At 50.3% G+C, this 19,723-nt stretch overlaps 1 protein-coding gene across 1 annotated transcript; it reads right to left on the bottom strand.

Annotated features, from left to right (window-relative positions):
- Nucleotides 1-8,959: 8,959 nt before the first annotated feature.
- On the bottom strand, nt 8,960-12,948 carry HEXIM2 (HEXIM P-TEFb complex subunit 2). The gene is given in 3 exon segments (XM_030294613.1): nt 8,960-9,982; nt 12,630-12,743; nt 12,847-12,948. Coding segments are annotated over 3 exon segments (1,011 nt in total). The 3' UTR covers nt 8,960-9,187.
- Nucleotides 12,949-19,723: the final 6,775 nt, after the last annotated feature.

Here is a 19,723-nt window from a genome sequence, read left to right as displayed (position 1 = left end):
TCTCCCCAAAAAGACTCACGTGAAAGAAAGTACTTTGAACACTCCAGAGTGATTCATGAACAAGAGTTAGAATTAAGTAAGAAGCTATAGGTTTAGGGCAGGGGGCCGGTGGCTCCTGGTTGGCTCAGTTGGTGGAATGCATGACTCTTGATCTCAGGGTTGTGAGTTCAAGCCCCATGTTGGGTGTGGATCCAACATACATACATACATACATACATACATACATACATACATACATAAATAAAACCAAAAAATAAAAAAAAGGAAAAGAAAAGAAAAGGAAGAAGCTATCAATAAAAAGACACAAGAGAGTGTAAGGTCCATGAGGACAGAGACTATGTCCATCAAGCTCACTGTGACATCCCCAGTGCCTGGCACAGTGCTAGGCACAATATGAACAGCCAGAGTTATGGACTGAATTGAGTCTCCCCTCCCCACAAAAAAAGATATGCTGGAATCCTGATCCTCAATACCTTAGAATGTTCCCTTTTTGGGAAATAGGGTCTTTACATAGGCTATCAGGAGGTAATTAGGGTGGGCTCTAATCCAATATGATTCGTGTTCTTATAAAAAGGGGGAATTTGGGGGTGCTGACTCTTGCTCTTGGCTCAGGTCATGATCTCACAGTTCAAGAGTTCGAGCCCTCTATCAGGCTCTTCACTGACAGTGCAGATTCTCTCTCTCTCTCTCTATCTCTCTCAAAATAAACATATAAACTTAAAAAAAATTTTTTTAAGGGGGGGAATTTGGACACAGACAGACACACAGAGAGAGGAAACAGAGATTGGAGTAACCTGGCCAAAAACCACTAAAGACCGCCAGCACACCACCAGAAATTAAGGGAAGGCAAGGAAAGCTTCTTTGCTTGCAGGTTTTGGAGGGTGCATGGTCCTGCCCTCACCTTGATTCCGGACTCCTAGCCTCCAGAACTGTGAATCGTACATTTCCATTGTTCCAAACCACCCAGTTCATGGTACTTTGTTCCGGCAGCTCTAGAACACTAAACAGCCAGTAAACGTCTGTTGGATGAACAAATACTGCTGTTGGTGCTTCCGGTGAGACCTGCCATCTCTTGGCCAGCCTGTGTGTCCAGACAGGCAATGGAGAAGGTGCCTGTTCTGTTCTGTGTGTGGGCGGGGAGCCGCAGTGGGTAGAATAAGGCATTATTTGAACCCGGGTAGTCCAAGGCCAGAGTCCGTGCTCTTAATTTCCACACTAGAAAAGCCTATCTGGCTCTAGGGAACCCTTCCTGCCCTAGCCTCCAAGTGGCCTCCTTCCTCCCTCCCTCCCTCCCTCTGCTCTGGGTGAGCAAGAAGAAATGGGGTGGAGGATAATCACAAAAGGCACTGAAAAGGGAAGCAAGGATAGCATTTGGTTCTGAAACTCCCGGCAAACATACACAGCACTTGTTCACGGATGGATGCCAATGGCAGAAGACCTGGGTCAACCCCCAGTCCAGAGGCCCCCCCTGCCCAGATGGGGCAGAAGTCATCATCACTCACATGCTGCAGGTGGCTTTTGGCTTTGCTGCTGTGGCCAGATTTCAAAATCTGATTGCTGGAGGGACCCTCAAGCATGTGTTCTGGTCTTACCTCATAAGCCCTGGCACATCCATGGAGGCCAGGAATCTCCGGAGAGATTGATAGGAAATATCTCCTTCCTCTTTAAATTGAGCTCTGCCCACCCCTGTGCCTTCCAAACATCCTGACTCTCTGTCTGGTCTGCACACTGGAGGTCATGCCGTCTTGGAATCCTCCTAGGGATGTGGGCAAGTGAGAAACACCCCTCTCACTCGTGGGACTCACGGCCACAGAGAGCTGGGCAGAGAGAACTTAGAAGCGTGGCTCTCAGCCCTGACTGCACAGGAGAATCCCCCGGAGAACCTTAAAAACTCTGACACCGGGAAGGCGTACCTGGAAGAATTATATCAGAATTTCCGGGGGTGGCACCCAGACATGGGAACTTAAAAATTTTTTCCCAGGTGATCCCAGTGGGCAGTTAAGTTGCGAAGCAATATTTTGGACAAAGGAGCACTGCAAGGAGAGAGAAACTGGACTCCAGCTGGATGGAAAGCAGCAGGGAAGCGATCATCTCAAAAGACTTCCAGAAAAGAATAGTGGTTGCCAGGGGCTGGTTGGGGGGGGATGGGGAGTTATTGTTTAATGGACACAGAGTCTCAGTTTGGGCAGATGAAAAGAAAAAAGTTCTGGAAATGGATGGTGGTGAGGGCTGTACAACAGTGTGAATGTACTTAATGTCGGTGGGCAGTACCCTTAAAAAGAATAAGAGAGATAGAGTCACAGATTTAGAAAGATATTTAACCCACCCTAAAGACAGGGCATTGAATTAGGTAATGTTGAGGCATCTGGGTGGCTCACATGGTTAAGTCTCCACCTTTGGCTCAGGTCATGATTTCTCAGTTTATGAGTTCGAGCCTCGCATCGGGCTCTGTGCTGATAGCTCAGAGCCTGGAGCCGGAGCCAGCTTCAGATTCTGTGTCTCCCCCTCTCTCTGCCCCTCCCCCACTCATGCTCTGTCTCTCTCTCTCTCTCTCTCTCTCAAAAATAAACTTAAAAAAAAATGAATTAGGTAATGTCTAGAAACTTCCTGAAAATACCTACACCTACGTCTATATCTGCATGTCTATCTATATCTTTATAGGTAGATAGGCAGATAATAGATAGACGCTTCAGGGGGAAAAAAAAGATATGCTTTGGGGAGGAGATCTGGACAAGCTGCTTTGAAATGTACTCCAGAAAAAAATTTTTTAAATCTAAGGAAGGATATCCAGGAATCTTTAGTAAAAATAAAATAAAATAAAAAATAATTTTAAAAATAAAAGGTAATGAGAGAAAATAGAGCTATCAGCTATTAAAGCATATTATACAGCATAATTTTTTTTAATGTGATTGGTTTATCAATAAACAGATGGAGAACTAGTAGAACAGAAAACTCACAAATGCACATGTGAAAGTAGTTCATGATAAATGTGAAATTTCAGGGCCACCTGGGTGGCTCAGTCGGTTAAGCATCAGATTTCGAATTTCGGCTCAGGTCAGGTCATGATCTCACGGCTTATGAGTTAGAGCCCTGCATGGGGCTCTGTGCTGACAGCTCTGAGCTTGGAGCCTGGAGCCTGCTTCAGATTCTGTGCCTCCCTCTCTCTCTCTGCCCCTCCCCTACTTGAGCTCTCTCTCTGTCTCAAAAATAAATAAACATTAAAAAATTAAAAAACAAAAACCATGTGAAATTTCAAATGGTGGTGAAACAGGTGTTAGGTCCACACTTGTGTAGCCATCTGTGGGAGGAGGGGGGAGGCCTCTAGCATCTGAAGCCCAGGGGAGGGAGGAGGAAAGGCAGCTGAGGAGTGCTGTCCAGGGAAGTCACGAAGCTGGAGTTGTTGGGGGGCAGGGGTGGTGGGGAGAGGAGGAGAGGATCCTCAGAGTGGGATGAGTCCAGGGAGGGGTGATGTCTGTGACTACAAATACAGCTGATGGGAATTAAAAGTGGGGCCAGTTGGACCAGGGACCCAGAGGAAAGCCCAAGAGGGTAAAAACTGAGGCTAGGACTGAGAGGCAAAGGAAGGGAGGTCTGGCCAGAAGGGACTGTGGGGCCTCAGGACCCAATGGCGAGAGCCGGCCTGTCCAACAGCCACAGGGCGTGGTTCTGGGCATGCAGTGCAGGAGCCTGCAACCCTGTGACCAGGTAGGTCCTCACACTGTGGTCAGGGAGTCTGAATGGCTGGGTTGGGGGGGGGGGGGCCTGAGGAGGGCCCCAGAAGGAGAGCTGGAAGGAGTAAGAGCCAGGAGAATTAGGGCCCGTGGAGACCCTTTTCCCTTCCTTCTCTCTGGAATGACAAGCTGTGGCAAAAGCAGGCTCTGGATGCCCACGTGGCTCATAATGTCTCCCTCACAACTTAGTCTCCCTGGGAACTTCCTCTGGGAACAGCTAGGGTAAGGACAAAGCAGGGGAGGGCACCCATCCTGATGGGCAGGAGGCAGGAGGCAGCAGGTGCCTTGAGGGCTGATCTGGGCATCCTATGTTGGATAGGGTCCAGGGAGGATCTCTGGGGCAGGTGGTCTCTGGAATGCCCATGCTCACATAGTGACCAACTGGGAACCAGCTGCTCACCCTGTCCCACTGCCAGACCGGGCCGATGCAGTCCCCTCCCTTCCCTGGGTCCACAAAGGCCTTTCTGTTTGGGGGCAGGGGTGGACGTTCAGCCGTGGAGACAAGAGTGAGCTGAGCTCCAGGTGAGGCGACAATAACATCTCCTTATCTGGGGGAGAGGGAAACCATGTTTCCCACTCCCAGCTGCCCTAGGGGCTCAAGGTCCAGGCAGCCCCTCTCAGCCTCCACAAAAGCCATCATCCTAGGGAGACCGGTGGACAAGGCAAAGAGGAAACCCTCTCAAAAGATGAGGGAAGGGGATGGTGAGGGAAACTCCCAAGAACCACCTGGGAATGGAGCTCTTCACTTCTTGATTATGCAATACCCTGCAAGTAGTAAAATTTATGGCTGCTTCCATCCAAGAGCGCCTCCCACGCCACCAGCACTTTGCTAAACCCTTAACTTACTTTATCTCTTTGAAGACAGGAGCGAGCACAGTGGTCAACAGCTCAAACACAGTCAGAACTGGCTGCTAGCTTCTCAACCTCTCTGAGCCACAGTTGCCTCATGCATCTGACCCCAAACCCCACAGGATTAATTACACTGTTCCCCGGGGACCATCTTCACTGCCTGGACCCGGCAGGCAGGAGCCAAGAGGATCAAGGAGATGTTCTATTTTTCAGGCCAAGCAGCATAGTCCCAGACACAAGCCCCCTAGCCAAGGATAGGCCCCAGGGCTCGGGATCCTGGACTGGCCTGAAGTCTCCCATGTCCTGGGACAGAGGAGAGGAGGCCCCTGACTTATAGAAGCAGAATGGGATGGATCACAGGTCTCTAGCACCTCCTGATACAGTGCTCCCTCTACCATAGGCCCTCAGGTAATCTCAGGTCATTTTGGATACAGGCCCCTGGAGACCAGTCTTTCCCTCTTGGCTTTATCACCAGAATATGCAGAATAGGTAAATCCATAGAGACAGAAGGCAGATTGGTGGTTGCCTGGGTTAGAGAAAGATGGGAGTGGGGAGTAACTGCTTAATGAGGATGCGGGTTTCCTTTTGGGGTGATAATGTTGGAACTAGACAGAGGTGGCACTTGCACACATTGTGAATGTACTAAATGCCACTGAGTCATTCGTTTTAAAATGATTAATTTTATGTTATGTGAATTTCACCTCGATTAGAAATAAGGGTACCTGTAGCTAAGAGATTAAAAAAGGAAGAGGGGGGGGTGCCTGGGTGGCTCAGTCAGTTAAGCAGTTAAGCGTGGGACTTCAGCTCAGGTCACGATCTCATGGTTCCTGGGTTCTCTGACATCAGCAGGGAGCCTGCTTCAGATCCTCTGTCCCCCCTGGCTCTGCCCTTCCCCCGCTTGTTCTCTCTCTCTCCTGCGGAGGCAGAGGCAGGTGGGAAGGTGAAGGAGGGCTGAGTTATGGGGGGAGGGGGAGATGTTGTACATTCTGATGCTGCAGAAAACAGAGCAGCTTGAGGTAGGGGGAAGGTAAGAGGGAGGGTGGTCTGGAGGATGCAGCCAGTTGAGGCAGCAGTTTGAGCTTTGGAACTTGGGGAGCCAGCTGCCTATAGGGGAAGGGGGAGAAGCAGGGAGGGAGTTGGACAGGCGCTAGTAACCTCTGAGCTGTTTGCTTCCTCTCAGAGTTTAGACTGGAAGCTCCTGGGGGAGGGGGTAAGGACCTCATCTTTTTAGCTGACTTTAATTTTCGTAGCAGAGCTTCGTCACAGGTAGATGCTTCTTTTAAAAAGCCTGGCACCAACGGAATGACATCAAGCATGTTAAGCAGCAGGAAGATTATCCACCGCCCACATCAGAGAAGTGAGGATGGCACTGGGCTAAGTGTGTGTGCCACTCAGGGCAGCAGGGGGGGGCTTGCCCAGCTTGCCCCGGGGCCCAGAGGGCCTGCCTTGCACGCCCAGCATCCCGAGAGGGCAGCACCCACCGGGGTCTGGGGTGGGGGAAGGGACTGGGTGACACCATGAGCTCCTTTGTCAGACCCAGGAAGGAGAGTGGGGGCAGCTACAGGAAGTAGGGGGGTGAGGAGTTCCCTCCGGAATCTATCCCCCCACTTCCCTCCCCTGTGCTTGCAGGGCTCCTGCACATGCTCAGTGTGCCCACGAATTGGGTTGGCTGGGGGAGGGCACTGACTGGCACCCCCACTTAAAGGGCCAGTGCCATGCTTGCTTGAGCCCAACAGGGAGCAGTAAGAACTGGCCACCCTCTGCCCTCATACTGATTTCTTCACCTCAAACCCCCTTCTTCACTTCCTGGCAGACGCCTCCTGTCCCCTCTGGACACAGGTGTTTCCACCTGAGGTGAAGGGAGTCCTTGATGGGAAAAAAGAATCCCAGGCCAGGGCACGCAGGGGTGGTGGGAAGCTTCACTCCTGTGAAATATCTGCCTCTGCCCCGCCACCCCCCACCCCCCACCCCAGGTAACCAAGAGGATCCTGGAAAGCAAATGGGCATGAGGGAAGTAAGACACTGAGAATTTGCTCTAGAAAGGCCTGGAGGGGGAAAGGGGAGCGTGTCTAAGCCCAGCTTTCCCCAGCCAAGGGGGTATGTAGGTTGCAGGGGAGGGGGGAGGCTGTAAAATTGGAGCTTCTGTCACTGTGGGGGACCGGGAGAAGCCCAGGCCTCAGGACGGGGCAGCCAGAGAGGAAAAGGCAAAAGGAACCCACACCTGGCCACTACCTGTAGCCGAGCGGCCTCTGCCCAGTACTTGGCCCAGTACTGCAGAAGGCACTCCAGCTCAACCCTGGGGCTCCAGGGCACTGAGGTCGGGGAACCAGATGGCCGGAGGAGGTGACAAGGGTTCTTTCTCACTGACTCCCCTCAGTGAAGACACTTTCCCAGCTCACACTTTTCTCCTTTGTTTTCTTCTTGTTCCATCCTGTCCTCCACCAACCTTGGGGAAATTAACCCACCTTGATGTGGCCCTGACCAAGAGCCCTCAACGCGTGTGCGTGCGTGCGTGTGTGTGTGTGTGTGTGCCTGTGTGTTTGGGTCTCTGGATAGGGGAGGGCCAGCAGCTAGCTTTCCTGTCTCTAGGCTCCTCAGCTTCTGGGCCAAAAAGGGCTGAACTCCTCACCTGTCCCTTCCCCTGTACGGAGCTCTTGCCTACTCAGGGACACGCTGGCCAAAGCCGGCCTCCTGGGCACAGCCCCAGCACCCTCTCCCTCACACCACACCCACAGCCCTCCCCCAACACTCCAGCAGCCCCCTCTGGAATCTTCTCACCCTTCCTAGTTACACACACACACACACACACACACACACACACGTATATGCCTCTGGGTAAACAACCTTAGGCCAGGCCCAACCCTCTCCCTCTGGGCTCCCTGCTGAGGAATGCAGCAGCTGGGAGGCTGCCTGAGCCTTGCCCAGGGGGCCTCTGGATCCAGGCTAGCACCCACAGGGGAAGGCAGGCTAGGAATTCGGAAAGCCACACCCTCTCAGAGCCTTGGATTTCCCATCTGCAAAGTGGGGACAAGCGTTCCTCTGGCCCTTCCTGAACTGTTCAAGATCAAAGAGAAGGGGGCTAAAATCTTTAGTGAAGGTTCCAGGGGCAGAACGCCCCACCCCCACCCCACCTACCACCAGGGACTAGAGATTCTGCTCTTTCTTGAAACCCATCCCTCCCCAGAATCTGTTCTCCCCTTGCTTCCTTCTTGAAGGCGCTGGCCAGGCCTGGGTGTGGCAGGGCAGAAATGAAAGTTGTCCTGGCAACACACAGGGTTCGTCAACATTTCCATCCCAGCGGCTCAGAGGCCTGAGCCCTTCTCTTGCCCAATGTGGCCTGACAAGATGAGCCTTCCTGGAATGGAAGCTAGGTTGGGCTGGCCAGGTCTCCGCCCCTCCCCGGTGCACGGGGCGGCAGAACCACACAGGCTCGCTGGTGAGTTGACTAATTTCCCCCTCTACCACCCCAGCCTGACACTAGGCAGCCAACAAGGACGCCTGGAAGGGGTGATGGAAGTGAGACCGGGTGTCTGGAGAAGGCTGGGTCTGAGTGTTCCGGTGTGTGAGCTCGTTTCAGAGCCCAATACTGCTGGCACCTTGGTGGCACCTTATCCCAGCTGACTCAGCTTTCTATTACGCAGACAGGGGAGGGGCTCACCTCGGAGGGAAGGGACCACACAGGGGATGGGGCAAGAGGAGCAGCACACACAGATGCGCGGTGGGCACTAGGAAAGCCAGGCCACCAGCTCTGCTAAGGGCGGCTTCACTGCCCCCTCTGCCTCTTGGGCTTTTTTTTTTTTTTTTTTTTTTCCCAGGAGAAAACTTCCCTTGAGGGATACTTGTAAGTGCCCTTCCAGGAGGTCTGGGGGCAAAGGTGATGACTAACCTCCTGCCCAACCACTGGCTTCGAGACGTGGAGGTGGGTAGCGGGCTGTCAAGGTAAAGGAGACACAAGCCATCCAGACCCTCATCCAACCCAGCCCTCCGAACTCTGGGGAGGACAGGGAGGATACAGGGAGCCTGGGAAGAAACCCTGAAGGAGCCCCTCCAAAAGTCCCAGCCCTCCCTCCTCCAGAGGACACCCCAAGCTCCTCACAGCAATCGGGCATCTTAAGTTCTGGCTGAACCGGTGGTTCCTGAGCCCCCCTCCCAGCCCTGCATCCTCCTCTATAAAACCTTCAGAGGAGTCTGATTCTTCCTGGACACAGAGAGCAGCATTCAGACATCCTGGAGGCCCTGGTAGTTCCCCAATACAGAGGTCGGCTGGCCTCCCAGGCTTGGGGCAAGGTGGGTCTAGGACCCCAGTCCCAAACCTCTCTGGGACAAATGTGCTTTGATTCTCAGAGCAGCCCTAGTGAAATCAATCCTAGCCACTCCCATCTGACCTCACGAAAATTATTTAATCTCTTTGAGAAAAATACGAAGACATCAAAGAACACATTATGGAAACGACAAGATGGGAAGGCTGAACCGATTCTAGCTGTTCTCAGCGGACACAGGGGTACTGGGAGTGGTTTCCAACTGCCACCTGCCTCCCTGAGACCCAGTGGCCTGAGTGTATATGAAATGGGACTTTCTCCCTGGGTCAGCCTGGGTGAGGGGCCCCCCTAGGTGCCCGACTCCCCGCCGGGGCAGCTGCCCTTCCGGTTCCACATCTCGTTCTCCTGCCGGAGCCGCTGGTTCTCTGTCCGGAGCCTCTCGACCTCAGCAGTCAGCTCCTCCACCTGGCGGCAGGGCTGCAGGCCGGTGCACCCCCGCAGCTGCTGCAGCCTCCTGGTCTCCTCCTCGGCCTGTGACAGCCGCCTCTCCAGATCCAGGTAGTCTCGAACCAGCTCCTGCTTGCTGCGGTCCTGCAGGCGCTCGGTGTGGTAGCGCTCGTAGGCCTCGGAGAAATCCCTCTGCTGGAACTCACCGTGAGCCGGGCCTCGCCCGTCGCCTTCCCCTGCCTCGCTCTCCCCGCTGGAGCCTGGCTGGGAGGCCCCGTGGGGCACTTCCAGGTTGGGCTCCTCAGGGTCTCGGTCATTCATCAGAAATTGGGTGGTGTTGTAGGGCGCCACGGGCTGGCCTTTGGCGAACATCTCCTCGCGGACCCGGGAGGCCCTCTGGCTCTGCCTCTCATCCCGCTGTTGCTTCTCGGCCCAGCTCAGCTCCAGGTAGGGCCGCCAGTGCCTTTTGCGCTTTGAAGGCCTCCTGCGGTGCTTCTTCCGGCCCAGCACAGCCTCCACTGAGCTGCCCCCTGGGCTCTGGGTCCGGGAAGCCCTACTGTTCCAGCCCAGGCCACTGCCAGCCCCAGTAGGGTCTTCCTCCTCCGAGTGGCTCTCTATCCGGGGTGTCAGGGGCAGGGAACTACCAGGGTCATGAGGCTCAGGGGGTGTCTGGGGGCTCCCAGGAGCACCAGGGGTCTAGACAGAGGACAAGGAAGAATAAATCACAGACAGCCTGTCCCCGGTGGTGGAACCCTTCCATAACCACTTGGCCTGAAGCCAACTTTCCCATAGCTGACTTGGGGTCACTCTCCAGCCTCTCACCCTCTGCAACTATTTGTTGGTTTGTGGGTTTTTACCTGTCTACTGTCTGCCCCCCTGACCCAGCCCTCCCCGAGCAAACTCAGGAAAACAGCAGGAATTCTGCCCATATATTTCACTCTGTAATTTCAATGCCTCCAACAGTACCTGTTCTGTGCCTCACAGAGCACAGTATTCACTAAATATTGTTTGAATGAAGTAGGAGAAAGAGAATAGAGGTCGGGGACTGGCTCCTGATGCATTTGCTTGATCAGTCATCTTCCTAGGAAGCTTGTCTTTCAGACAGAGTTGGCTTCGTGGGGAAGCAACCTGTGCAGTCTCTCAGAGCCTCTCACCCCCACTCTGTTCAGAAAGGCCCCATGCTTTGCTTAAAGCTCTGCTGTCCTTGTCTTGAACTTAACAATTTTTTAATAAAGAACCCTTTGCACTGGGCCCTACAAATTATGTAGTCGATCTTGCTTCCAGGTATTTGCATAGCTGACTCTTTAGAGCTTAGTGCCCTCTTCAGAGGGGCTCACCCTGACCACCCTATCTAAAGATCTGCCCCCTCATCTTCCCTTCCCCTTGTCATGGGACCCAGTTAACATTCCATGTCGCATCTACCACATTACCATTTACCATCTGTCTTCTTCCTATAAGAATGTGTCTTGTCTGTCCAGTTCACCACTGTGTCCCCGTGCATGGCCCAAGGTAAGTGCTCAATAAACATATGTTAAATAACATAAAGCCCATAAGGGGGGGGGGGTCCAAAAAACATAGGGACATGAGGCTCTCCTTTCTGTTGATCTAGGGCAAAGAAGACAGAGTGTATTTATTCCAGGCAGAAGTTGCTATCACTCTGTGACATGAGCGGCAGGAAAGAGGCCCTCACTAGGGAGAGGAAGGGTGAACCTCCAGTGTGCAGCCGACAGAATCCTAGAACTTATCTAAGAGGTGGAAAGGATTCTGTCAAGAGCGTGTGTACACAGCATGTGTTTATCTCTGTTGTGGTAAGGGTGGGAGTACTCAGGGTGGGGGATGGGGAATGAATTGCTCTACGTTTTGTGGTTTGGGGAATTCTAATAATAACTGCTGCCATTAGTGTGTTGCTCTATAATGTACACCACGGCTCAGAGACATCTGACATAGGTCCATACAAGCATAGCGTGTGCATCGGGGGATGTACGCAGCCCCGTGAGAGCTGGAGGTGCGCTGTGAGTGCTTTAGAGGCCCTGGAGTTCTCTTCTTCATCTGGGATGGAGTGTGTTACAGCGTCTACGCAGTACGTGTGTGTGTTGTTTGTCGTGCTGTATTGTTACTTCACCTGCAGGGAGATCGTAGATCAAGAACAAGCCTTATCTCCACCAGTGTCTTGAGCCACCTGAGACGGAGTTTCTGCCCCACCCCAGACGAAGCAAGGCCCAGGCAAGGTGGTTTGCCTGTGTGTGCACAATCGTTCACCTGCCCCCAGCCCCCAGTACGTGTCCCCCCTGATGATCCTTCCCCTCACCCAAACCATCCCTGCCCCTCAGCCCCACGTGCTGCCTCCCTCCTGAAGGCTTGTCCCTTTACCACCATTCCCACTACTGCAGATAAGCTGTGTGATCTGGGTGAGTCATATGCCCTCTCTGAACTTCTAACCCTGACCTACCATGAACTCCAAATTAAACAACTCCAGAAAACGCTGGAAGTGGCCAGCTAGGGTGGGTCAGAGGAGCTGAGTTCCTTCCTCACCTACAGGGACTCAAAACCTCGGGGAGAATAGGCAAGGTGGGGGCAGCAAGAGAGAGTATGGGCACAGCGGGTTTGGATTCCTGTTGCCAGATCAGAAGGTGATGTTTTCTGAGAGTCTGACACAATCTGTGTCTCCCTCTCTCCCAGATGATGTGTGCACCCCAACCCCCATCCTAAATTATGAACCAACTGCTCAAACTGTTTTCCCTGTCAGGCTTCGTTCTCAGCCTTGACAGATTGCAAGGCAGAGTTCTGTTGTCAGAAGTCCCTAAATTTAATCTTGGGGTGCCTGGGTGGCTTAGTCGGTTAAGCGTCCGACTCTTGATTTCGGCTCAGGTCATGATCTCACAGTTCGTGGGATTGAGCCCTGCGACAGTCTGTGTTAACAGCACGGAGCCTGCTTGGTATTCTCTCTCCCCCTCTCCCCTCCCCTCCCTCCCTCTCTGCCCCTCCCCTGCTTGTGCTTGTGCGCAAGCACGTGCTCGCTCACTCACATGCACGCTCTCTCTCTCTCTCAAAAAACAAAAACAAAACAAACTTTAAACCTGGACCTTTTGTTTGCTAGCTGCGTGATTCTAGAAAAGGTATTTCAGCTCTGAGAACCTTAGCTTCTTTGAAATGGAAGTAGTAATCCTACCTTGAAGGGCTCCTAGGATTTTATGAGATAGCACAGATTTGGCATCTGGCATACTGCCCACTGCACAGTAGGGACCATTTAAAAATACTGGTTTTCCAAATCTGCCAACACATCTGAGACACGCTGGTGGGATCCATGGTAGGGCACTCAGGTGGTTGGGAAGGTGGGGCTTACCTTGGCCTCCTCCAGGGCTGCGGGTGATTCTGTATTACAGTTGGTCTGGTTCGTAGTAGCCACCTTCTTCTGTTCCAAATCTTTCAGCAGATGCCTTTAACTAATGACACCTGCCTTAAATAACAGAAAAACCAAGTCTTAAAGGAGAATTTTCAGGAAGACTGGCTACCCAGGAATTTTTCCCCAAGGCAGCGGCAGCCATTTTGTAGCACCAGACCTGCACACTGTCCTTATCAAATGAAGGCCCTGAAGGCTGCCTCCACACCCTGGTTTCACACCTCCAGCCAGCAAGAGGGCCAAATGGGGAATAAGGGACCATCTTCCCAGTCCTGTTCCTCAGACCCCAGGCCAGGGTTTACATCCTATACTGTTCTTCTAGAAGTCACTGAGGCCCAGGCTGGCAGTTAGGAAGCTCGCCCTGAGCTTCTCCCCCCCACCCCCAAAACAACCAAAAGGGGGAAGGACGCTGTCCTGGGAGGCAAGGTACAGCAATGACCTGGACAGGCCGACAGTCGAGTGGGTCAGTGGCTGTAACAAGAAAATATGTAGCAGGCTTTACAAGGGGGTCCTTTCCTCACTGTGTCCAGAGGCCCCAGTCTTGACAGCGGACCCCCTCCCCCTGCCTGCCCCCAGGCTGGACTCCAAACCCAGCCCTGAGGAACACAGCTGTGGCCTGGGCCGAGCCTGGGGCTGAAGCCTTATCATCTCCTGGGCCTGGCCTGCCTCCCGGCTCCTTCCTCTCAGGACGGGAAACAGAGGAAAGGGGAAGAAGTCTTCACACTACATGCAGCTGGAAGGGAAGCCCAACTGGAATAAGGATGGATTCCTTGGAAAGGGGGAAGTGGTCCGAGAAAGGAGATTTTGCAAAGGCAGAACTGACCTATTTGCTGTCAAGGATTATGCACACGACTATATCTGTGTGTCTTTCTGTGCGACCGACCTCCTGTTTGTGCAGTTCCCAATGCCTCAGCCCTACCTCTTGCTGCAATTGCAGCAGCTCTGGTCAAGCCGCTCAGGCACTAAGGTTGGGGAAGTTGGGGGGGGCGGGGGAGCCTGGCAGCGCGGTGCCTATTGGGGATTGTAGTTTTTCCAGCTTTGGCACACGGATCAAGATCCTGTCACGTCTACAGTCAGACCGAGAACTCCAAAACCCATATACCCTTGCGCGAGTGGCCTCCCGCGCTCACCGATGCCTTCTTTGATTGGTCAAGTCGTCTGCCAATATTTCCACTTTCGTCAACGATTAGCTGTGCGGAAGCACAACGGGACCCGCCTTCCGAGCTCAATTAAAGAGTTCATTGATGGCGTTAATCTTTACGGGGCAGAAAATAGATCCGGCTGAGAGGGGCGGGGCTGTGGGTGCGGAGGGATCCTCGGCCCTAGAGGAAGGCGACGAGAAGGATCGGTGGCCGCCGCCGCCATTTTGGGCTGGGAGGAGGCAGCGGAGGGACTCGCTGCGCAGTGAGAGCACCCCGTGGGGGGTGGTCCGGGCGCGGGGAGAGGCCGGGCCGAGTGGGCTGCCTGAAGTGGTGGCGCCGGGAGACGGCGGGGAGTGGGACCGGGGACCGGGGGGGTGAAGGTTGGAGACTCCCCGGCCGGGCCCGGTCCTCAAACCGTCCCGGCAGCCCCGCAGCCTCGCCTCTCACAGAGGGCGGGGTTCTTGGGCAATTACCGCGTGTTCCCCGAGACCCCAGTTGGGGAGAGACCGGGTGAAACAAACGACTCCGCTCTGCTCTTCCCACGGGGGACGCAGATCCAGAGGCCGAGTTCTGCCAACTTTCCCCACCCCCATGCGGCCTGGGTATGGTGGCGGGGCCCAGCGTTGCGGGACCCCCACTTCGAGGGGCGAGGTGGGGGCGTCGCCAGATTCCAAAGACTGGCGCCCCCGGGGAGGGCGGAGGTCCCAGCTCTGGCCGTGCGTCCTCCTGGCGTGGCTGGCAGCTGGAGGCCCCGAGGGCGCAGAGCCGGGTGCACCCACCATCTTCCCCCATACACCAAGGCCATCTCGCGGCCCCGGCTTCGAGAAGGAAACAGTCTCTTCTTACAGTAGCAACCACCAATTCCTCCTGGAACTAGGTAGATAGAGGCACGTGGAAGGCTTTGCGAGCCCAATGCTTGGAAATCTCTGAGCGCTCTTGCCCTCAAGATTTCTAGCCAGCCCCGATTGTCGGAATGACCTGACCTTGCACGTCCCCAGCCAGTTTGGGAAACTCTAAAAATGTGCTGTTCACTTCTCTTGAAAGTTTACACCGAAAAAAGGTTGGGTTTTGCCCTTTACGGGGTTGGGACACAAAAAAAAAACTGAGTGGCCACGGCTCAGGGAATAAAAGTGGAGTGGCCCATTTCGGATGCTTCAGGAACATCTGTTTGCGTTTTGAAATCCGAGCCATGAGTTTTAACCAAAACTTTTGGAGAAATGGCTGCCCTCCTAGAGGAAAGAACGAACTAATTCCAACATAATCTTTATAAGACTACAAATTCTTTCCAGTTTAAAGAACTTTTCTTCCACAAACTGAACAAAATGGGGAGTATTTTGCCACTGACGCATTGTTACTAGGGAACCTCTATTTTGAATTTCCAAGGACACTAATTGAAAATCACCTCTGTGAATCCCAGATGCTACCCAGATAGAAATTGCAGTTTTGAGCAACTTCATGTATGTAGCGTTTGAGGGGTGGGGGGAGACCTGCTTTGAAAAAAATAAATACTCAACCTTACATTGACAGTTATAGCAGCTTCTTAGGATTGAAGTTTGATGTGAAATTCTTTTCTTGAATTACAGATTAAACCATCTTGTTTCCTCCTGCTCGAGATCCAAGTTCAGAGAGCTTTACATACAGCTCAGGGATATCTTAATAATTTTGTTGCTAAAATACCAGTTAGAAATTATGTGTAGCATGAGAGTGACTGGGTAGTGAACTTTACCTTTGAGGGTATCTTGTAATGAATCTCATTGCCAATTACATATGGTCACATCATTCCTAAGCCTTTGGCTTGAAAAGCAAGAACCTTGAAAGGTTTTTGATAACTGAAGCCCTCCCCCTCCTCCTATTAATCATCTTTTAAGTTGTAAATGACAGTTCCATAACTTTATATTCTCCCCCTGCTCCCCAGATGTTCTCAGAGAAAGTCTTACAACTGGATGGTGACAAGGTGATCACCATTGACTTAATTTCTTAATCCAAAATTTGAACCACTAAATGAAGTATCCTTGATTCATACTGTAGGTTGACTTGGCTTATGTCATGTTAATTTTACACTGTTCTTCAGATCAAGAGAAGATTGGTTAGGAAAAGCTGACATTAACTTGGTAGGAGTTAAGTTAAATAGTCATAGGAGCTGAATGGGGCTTTACAGATTATCTTTGTAGTTCTTCTGTCAAGAATTTAATGGAGGATCCCAGACTCTTGTGATTCATCCTCCATGGTGAAGTAATAGGGTTAAACCTTTGGATGCTACTAGGTAGACAGTACTGGGCCAGGTGCAGAAATGTGTTACTCATTTAGAAAGATGAAAGGTTATCATCTTTAAGGTTGACCCGGAAGCTTTTCTATTCCTTGATAAGAAAAGTTGGGAATAAACCCAGTTTAATAATGCTCCCTTGGTTATCTTTTGAGCAAAACACAGGACTGGAAGTTAGGAACTCCCAAGTTCTATTTCTGTGTGTGCTACCACTGACTTGATTGGCTTGGCCAGAGGCCAAATCCTGAAGATGAGGCCAAACTGGTCATTTTGTTGCTGAGTCCATTGTTCATCTAATGTTCAACCAGACCTTCAACTTCCTTCTCAGCTCTCCCCTTTCAGATGAGTTGTTTTGGGGTTTATGACAAAGGCTACAAACCCTATATGCTTCAGTTTCCTGATTTGAAAATAGTATCTGTGCTGCCTCCCTCATAAATACCTTGAGTAACTACTCTTCAGTAGCTATGTAAACATTTACTTACTAAAACTTCATTATTTGGGAATCTAGAACTTCTGCTTCAGAAGTTATCTGGGGTATTTGGGAGGCCTGCCTTAAAGAAATGTGGCCCTGGTTGCCCTTGGCGGCACAAAGGGTGGCCATCCAACTAGGCTGAATGAGGGTCAGTTTCTCAGGGTACCAAGCAGTTGTTACTAGGAAGACCTGGATATTTTACCCTGATGGCCAGCTCCTGGGGCCTGGTGGCTCTGTGTGAGCAGGATCCATGGATGAGTAGGATTGACTCTTGGAGCAGGTCCCCTTTGGCATGAAGCTGCTTGCTTCTGAGTGATTGGACTTCCACAATCATAATTTTTTATTGTGTTTCGCTCTCACCCTCTTTCTCTTTGAATTTTCTCTTCTTAAATTGCTCAAATGTTTGTTGTTTTGTTAAGTACACTTTTAGAAATAACGAGAGAGGTAACCTCTTAGACATTCCTTTCCATCCTCTAGTTTGGTCTCCTGCCTTTGCCTAACAGTTGTACTGGAGTTATCCAGGTATGCGAACTTCTGTGTTGAATCAGTCTTCAGACTTCAAATTAACCTCCTTTTCTGACCCTCTGGAGGCTAGCACAAGTTCTTCTGAGAGCTCACAAGAGCAGCGATGCTGTCATTTTTTCAGATGCTTCTGCTTGGGGCACTCAAGTTCCCACATTTTCCTTCAGGAATATCCTTTTTGCTCACTGCAAACCCAGGGCTTTTTAACACTTCACACGAAGTCTGTGGATGTGTCAAATAGAATATGAAGGATGAGAGTTCAGTTTCCTTCCGAATTTTTGCTCTTCTTGAAAAAACTTTTAGGGGCGCCTGGGTGGCTCAGTCGGTTGAGCGACCGACTTCGGCTCAGGTCATGATCTCACGGTTTGTGAGTTCAAGCCCCGCATCGGGCTCTGTGCTGCCAGCTCAGAGCCTGGAGCCTGCTTCTGATTCTGTGTCTCCCTCTCTCTCTGACCCTCCCCCACTCATGCTCTGTCTCTCTCTGCCTCAGAAATAAATAAAGATTAAAAAAAAATTTTTTTTTAAAAAGAAAAAACTTTTAAGCCAAATATAACTGCTCTTGGTGCTACGTTGAGAGCACTTTTTCAAAAAACTTACCAACAGTTGCCTACAGCAGCTCACTCATTTGAAAGAATTTTGTTGGTGTGCAAAGGTTTATTAATAAACTACTAGGATTATTCTCTGCCCTTGACCTTGTTAACATCATTTGTCATAATTGAACCACCTCTGAGTAAACCCCAAGAAAAAGTTTATTCAGGAGGAATTGTGAGGGCTCAATTATTGATCTGTTTAAACTCAGCCTTTGTTTTTTTCAACAAGAAGTGGAATGAGGTTGTAAACTTTCCAGTATTCAAAGACCATTGGCTCAAATGGAATCTTTGCCACCTAGACTGTATATTCTGTCCCATTTGCAAAGTATGACGATTACCTTTTGGTCAGCCCACCCGACTGTTCAGGGCCTGAATTTGACATCATCTTTCTTTTAAAAATTATTTTTCATTTCTAGCATCAACCATTTATACTTGGTGTGAGCAAGAATAGTAAAGTGGTATTTTATTCCAATGTTATCAAATTTGAAAAAATAATTTCAAAAACAAACCTCACAAACTCAAGTGTACTTAATACAAGTACTATCTCAGCTCTAGCTAACTTTGCTATCACAATGTTGTGAATATTTGTTGCCAGCTGTTCTGGGTGTAAGTGGCCAGGGAGAATTCTGTGGTGCATTACCTAATGTTTGACTAAATATAGCCAGCTCTTGATTTTCTGAAGGTAAACTATTTGCTTGTGGTTGTGGGATTTTTTGTTGTTGTTTTTTGGTTTTTGGTTTTTTTAATTTCTATGGATTCCCTCTTTGATTTTTTTTTCCCCTCTAACTTTTGAAGTGATTAGGGTCATATTTATTTACATTTTCCCAAAGGATTTTAATTTTACTCTAGATGAAGTGAAAATTAAAATACTGATCAAATGGGCAACTGCTCTGGTCTTAAAAAGAAACAAGGGGCTGGCTCAGTCAGTGGAGCATGTGACTCTTGATCTCGGGGTTGTGGGTTCGAGCCCCACACTGGGCATAGAGATTACTGGGAAAAAAAAGGAAAGAAAGAAATAAAAGAATATCAATGTTAGCTTACTTTAGTATAACATGTTTTCATCCTTTAATCCTGATAGCAGTTTTGTAAAGTAGGCACAGGCCCATTTTGCTGATGAAGAATGAGACTCAGAGTTTAAGAGAGTTTTGTCCAGGGTTGCACTACCAGTATATGTTAAAGATATGACTAGGACCCTGGTTTTTTGACTCCTTTTAAGCTAGTCTAATTTTTATGTTTTCTTTCTTTAGAGATACCTGGTATATTTTTCTGAATTAAACCAATCTGAACCTCCCTGGTTTTCTCTCCCCAAAAAAATGATATCTAAAGGGCCCTGTCTCCTGAAGGCCACTTTGTATTATAGGCTAGCCCCCCAAAAGTTTTCCTTAGAGGAGGATTAAGCTTTCCAGCCAGCTCTCTCAAAGTTGGGGAAGCACTTTGTCCTGGCTGGATACCCAGGCCCCCTATGAGAAAGGGAACAAACTGAAATTGCCAGTGTGTAAGCCTGGTCTTTTAAGCAGCTCAGTTGAAATGTTTGGAAGAGAGGACTTTAGTGAAAGACTAGAGATCCTCAAATGACTTGAGGACCATTTGTCAGCACAGCCCCCTTTTATAATAAGTAATTCAGAGTCTTTTCTTTATCCTGAGAGCAGTATGCTAGTCAAGTGTTTCAGTGTAGAAAGTGTTGATAGAAAACTGAAATTTCCCGCAAACCTCATCACTCTAAGAACATAATGTAATACATTTTATAAAGTGCCTTGGAAGCAAAATTTGGAAAGTGGCATATCTCCAGGTAAATGAAAGTACTTTGTGAGTTACTTAAAACTGTGTATTTTTAAAGACTGGACTTAATTTGTCTCCTAAGAGTAAAACATAGTTGTTGTTTTTCTGACGGTAAATGTATTTACAGAGTCTTTCCAAGACAAACAGTAGGGGAAACAAGATCATTAAACTTAAATCCATTCATCTTCATAACAAGTTCTACAATCGGAGGTTATCACTGCTGCATCCTACAGTGCAGTCAAAATGAGGCTTCTCTGCACTATAAAGCC

Source organism: Lynx canadensis, chromosome E1 (assembly GCF_007474595.2).
Source record: "Lynx canadensis isolate LIC74 chromosome E1, mLynCan4.pri.v2, whole genome shotgun sequence".
NCBI lineage: Eukaryota > Metazoa > Chordata > Mammalia > Carnivora > Felidae > Lynx > Lynx canadensis.
This window is presented reverse-complemented; position numbering and strand designations above follow the sequence as displayed.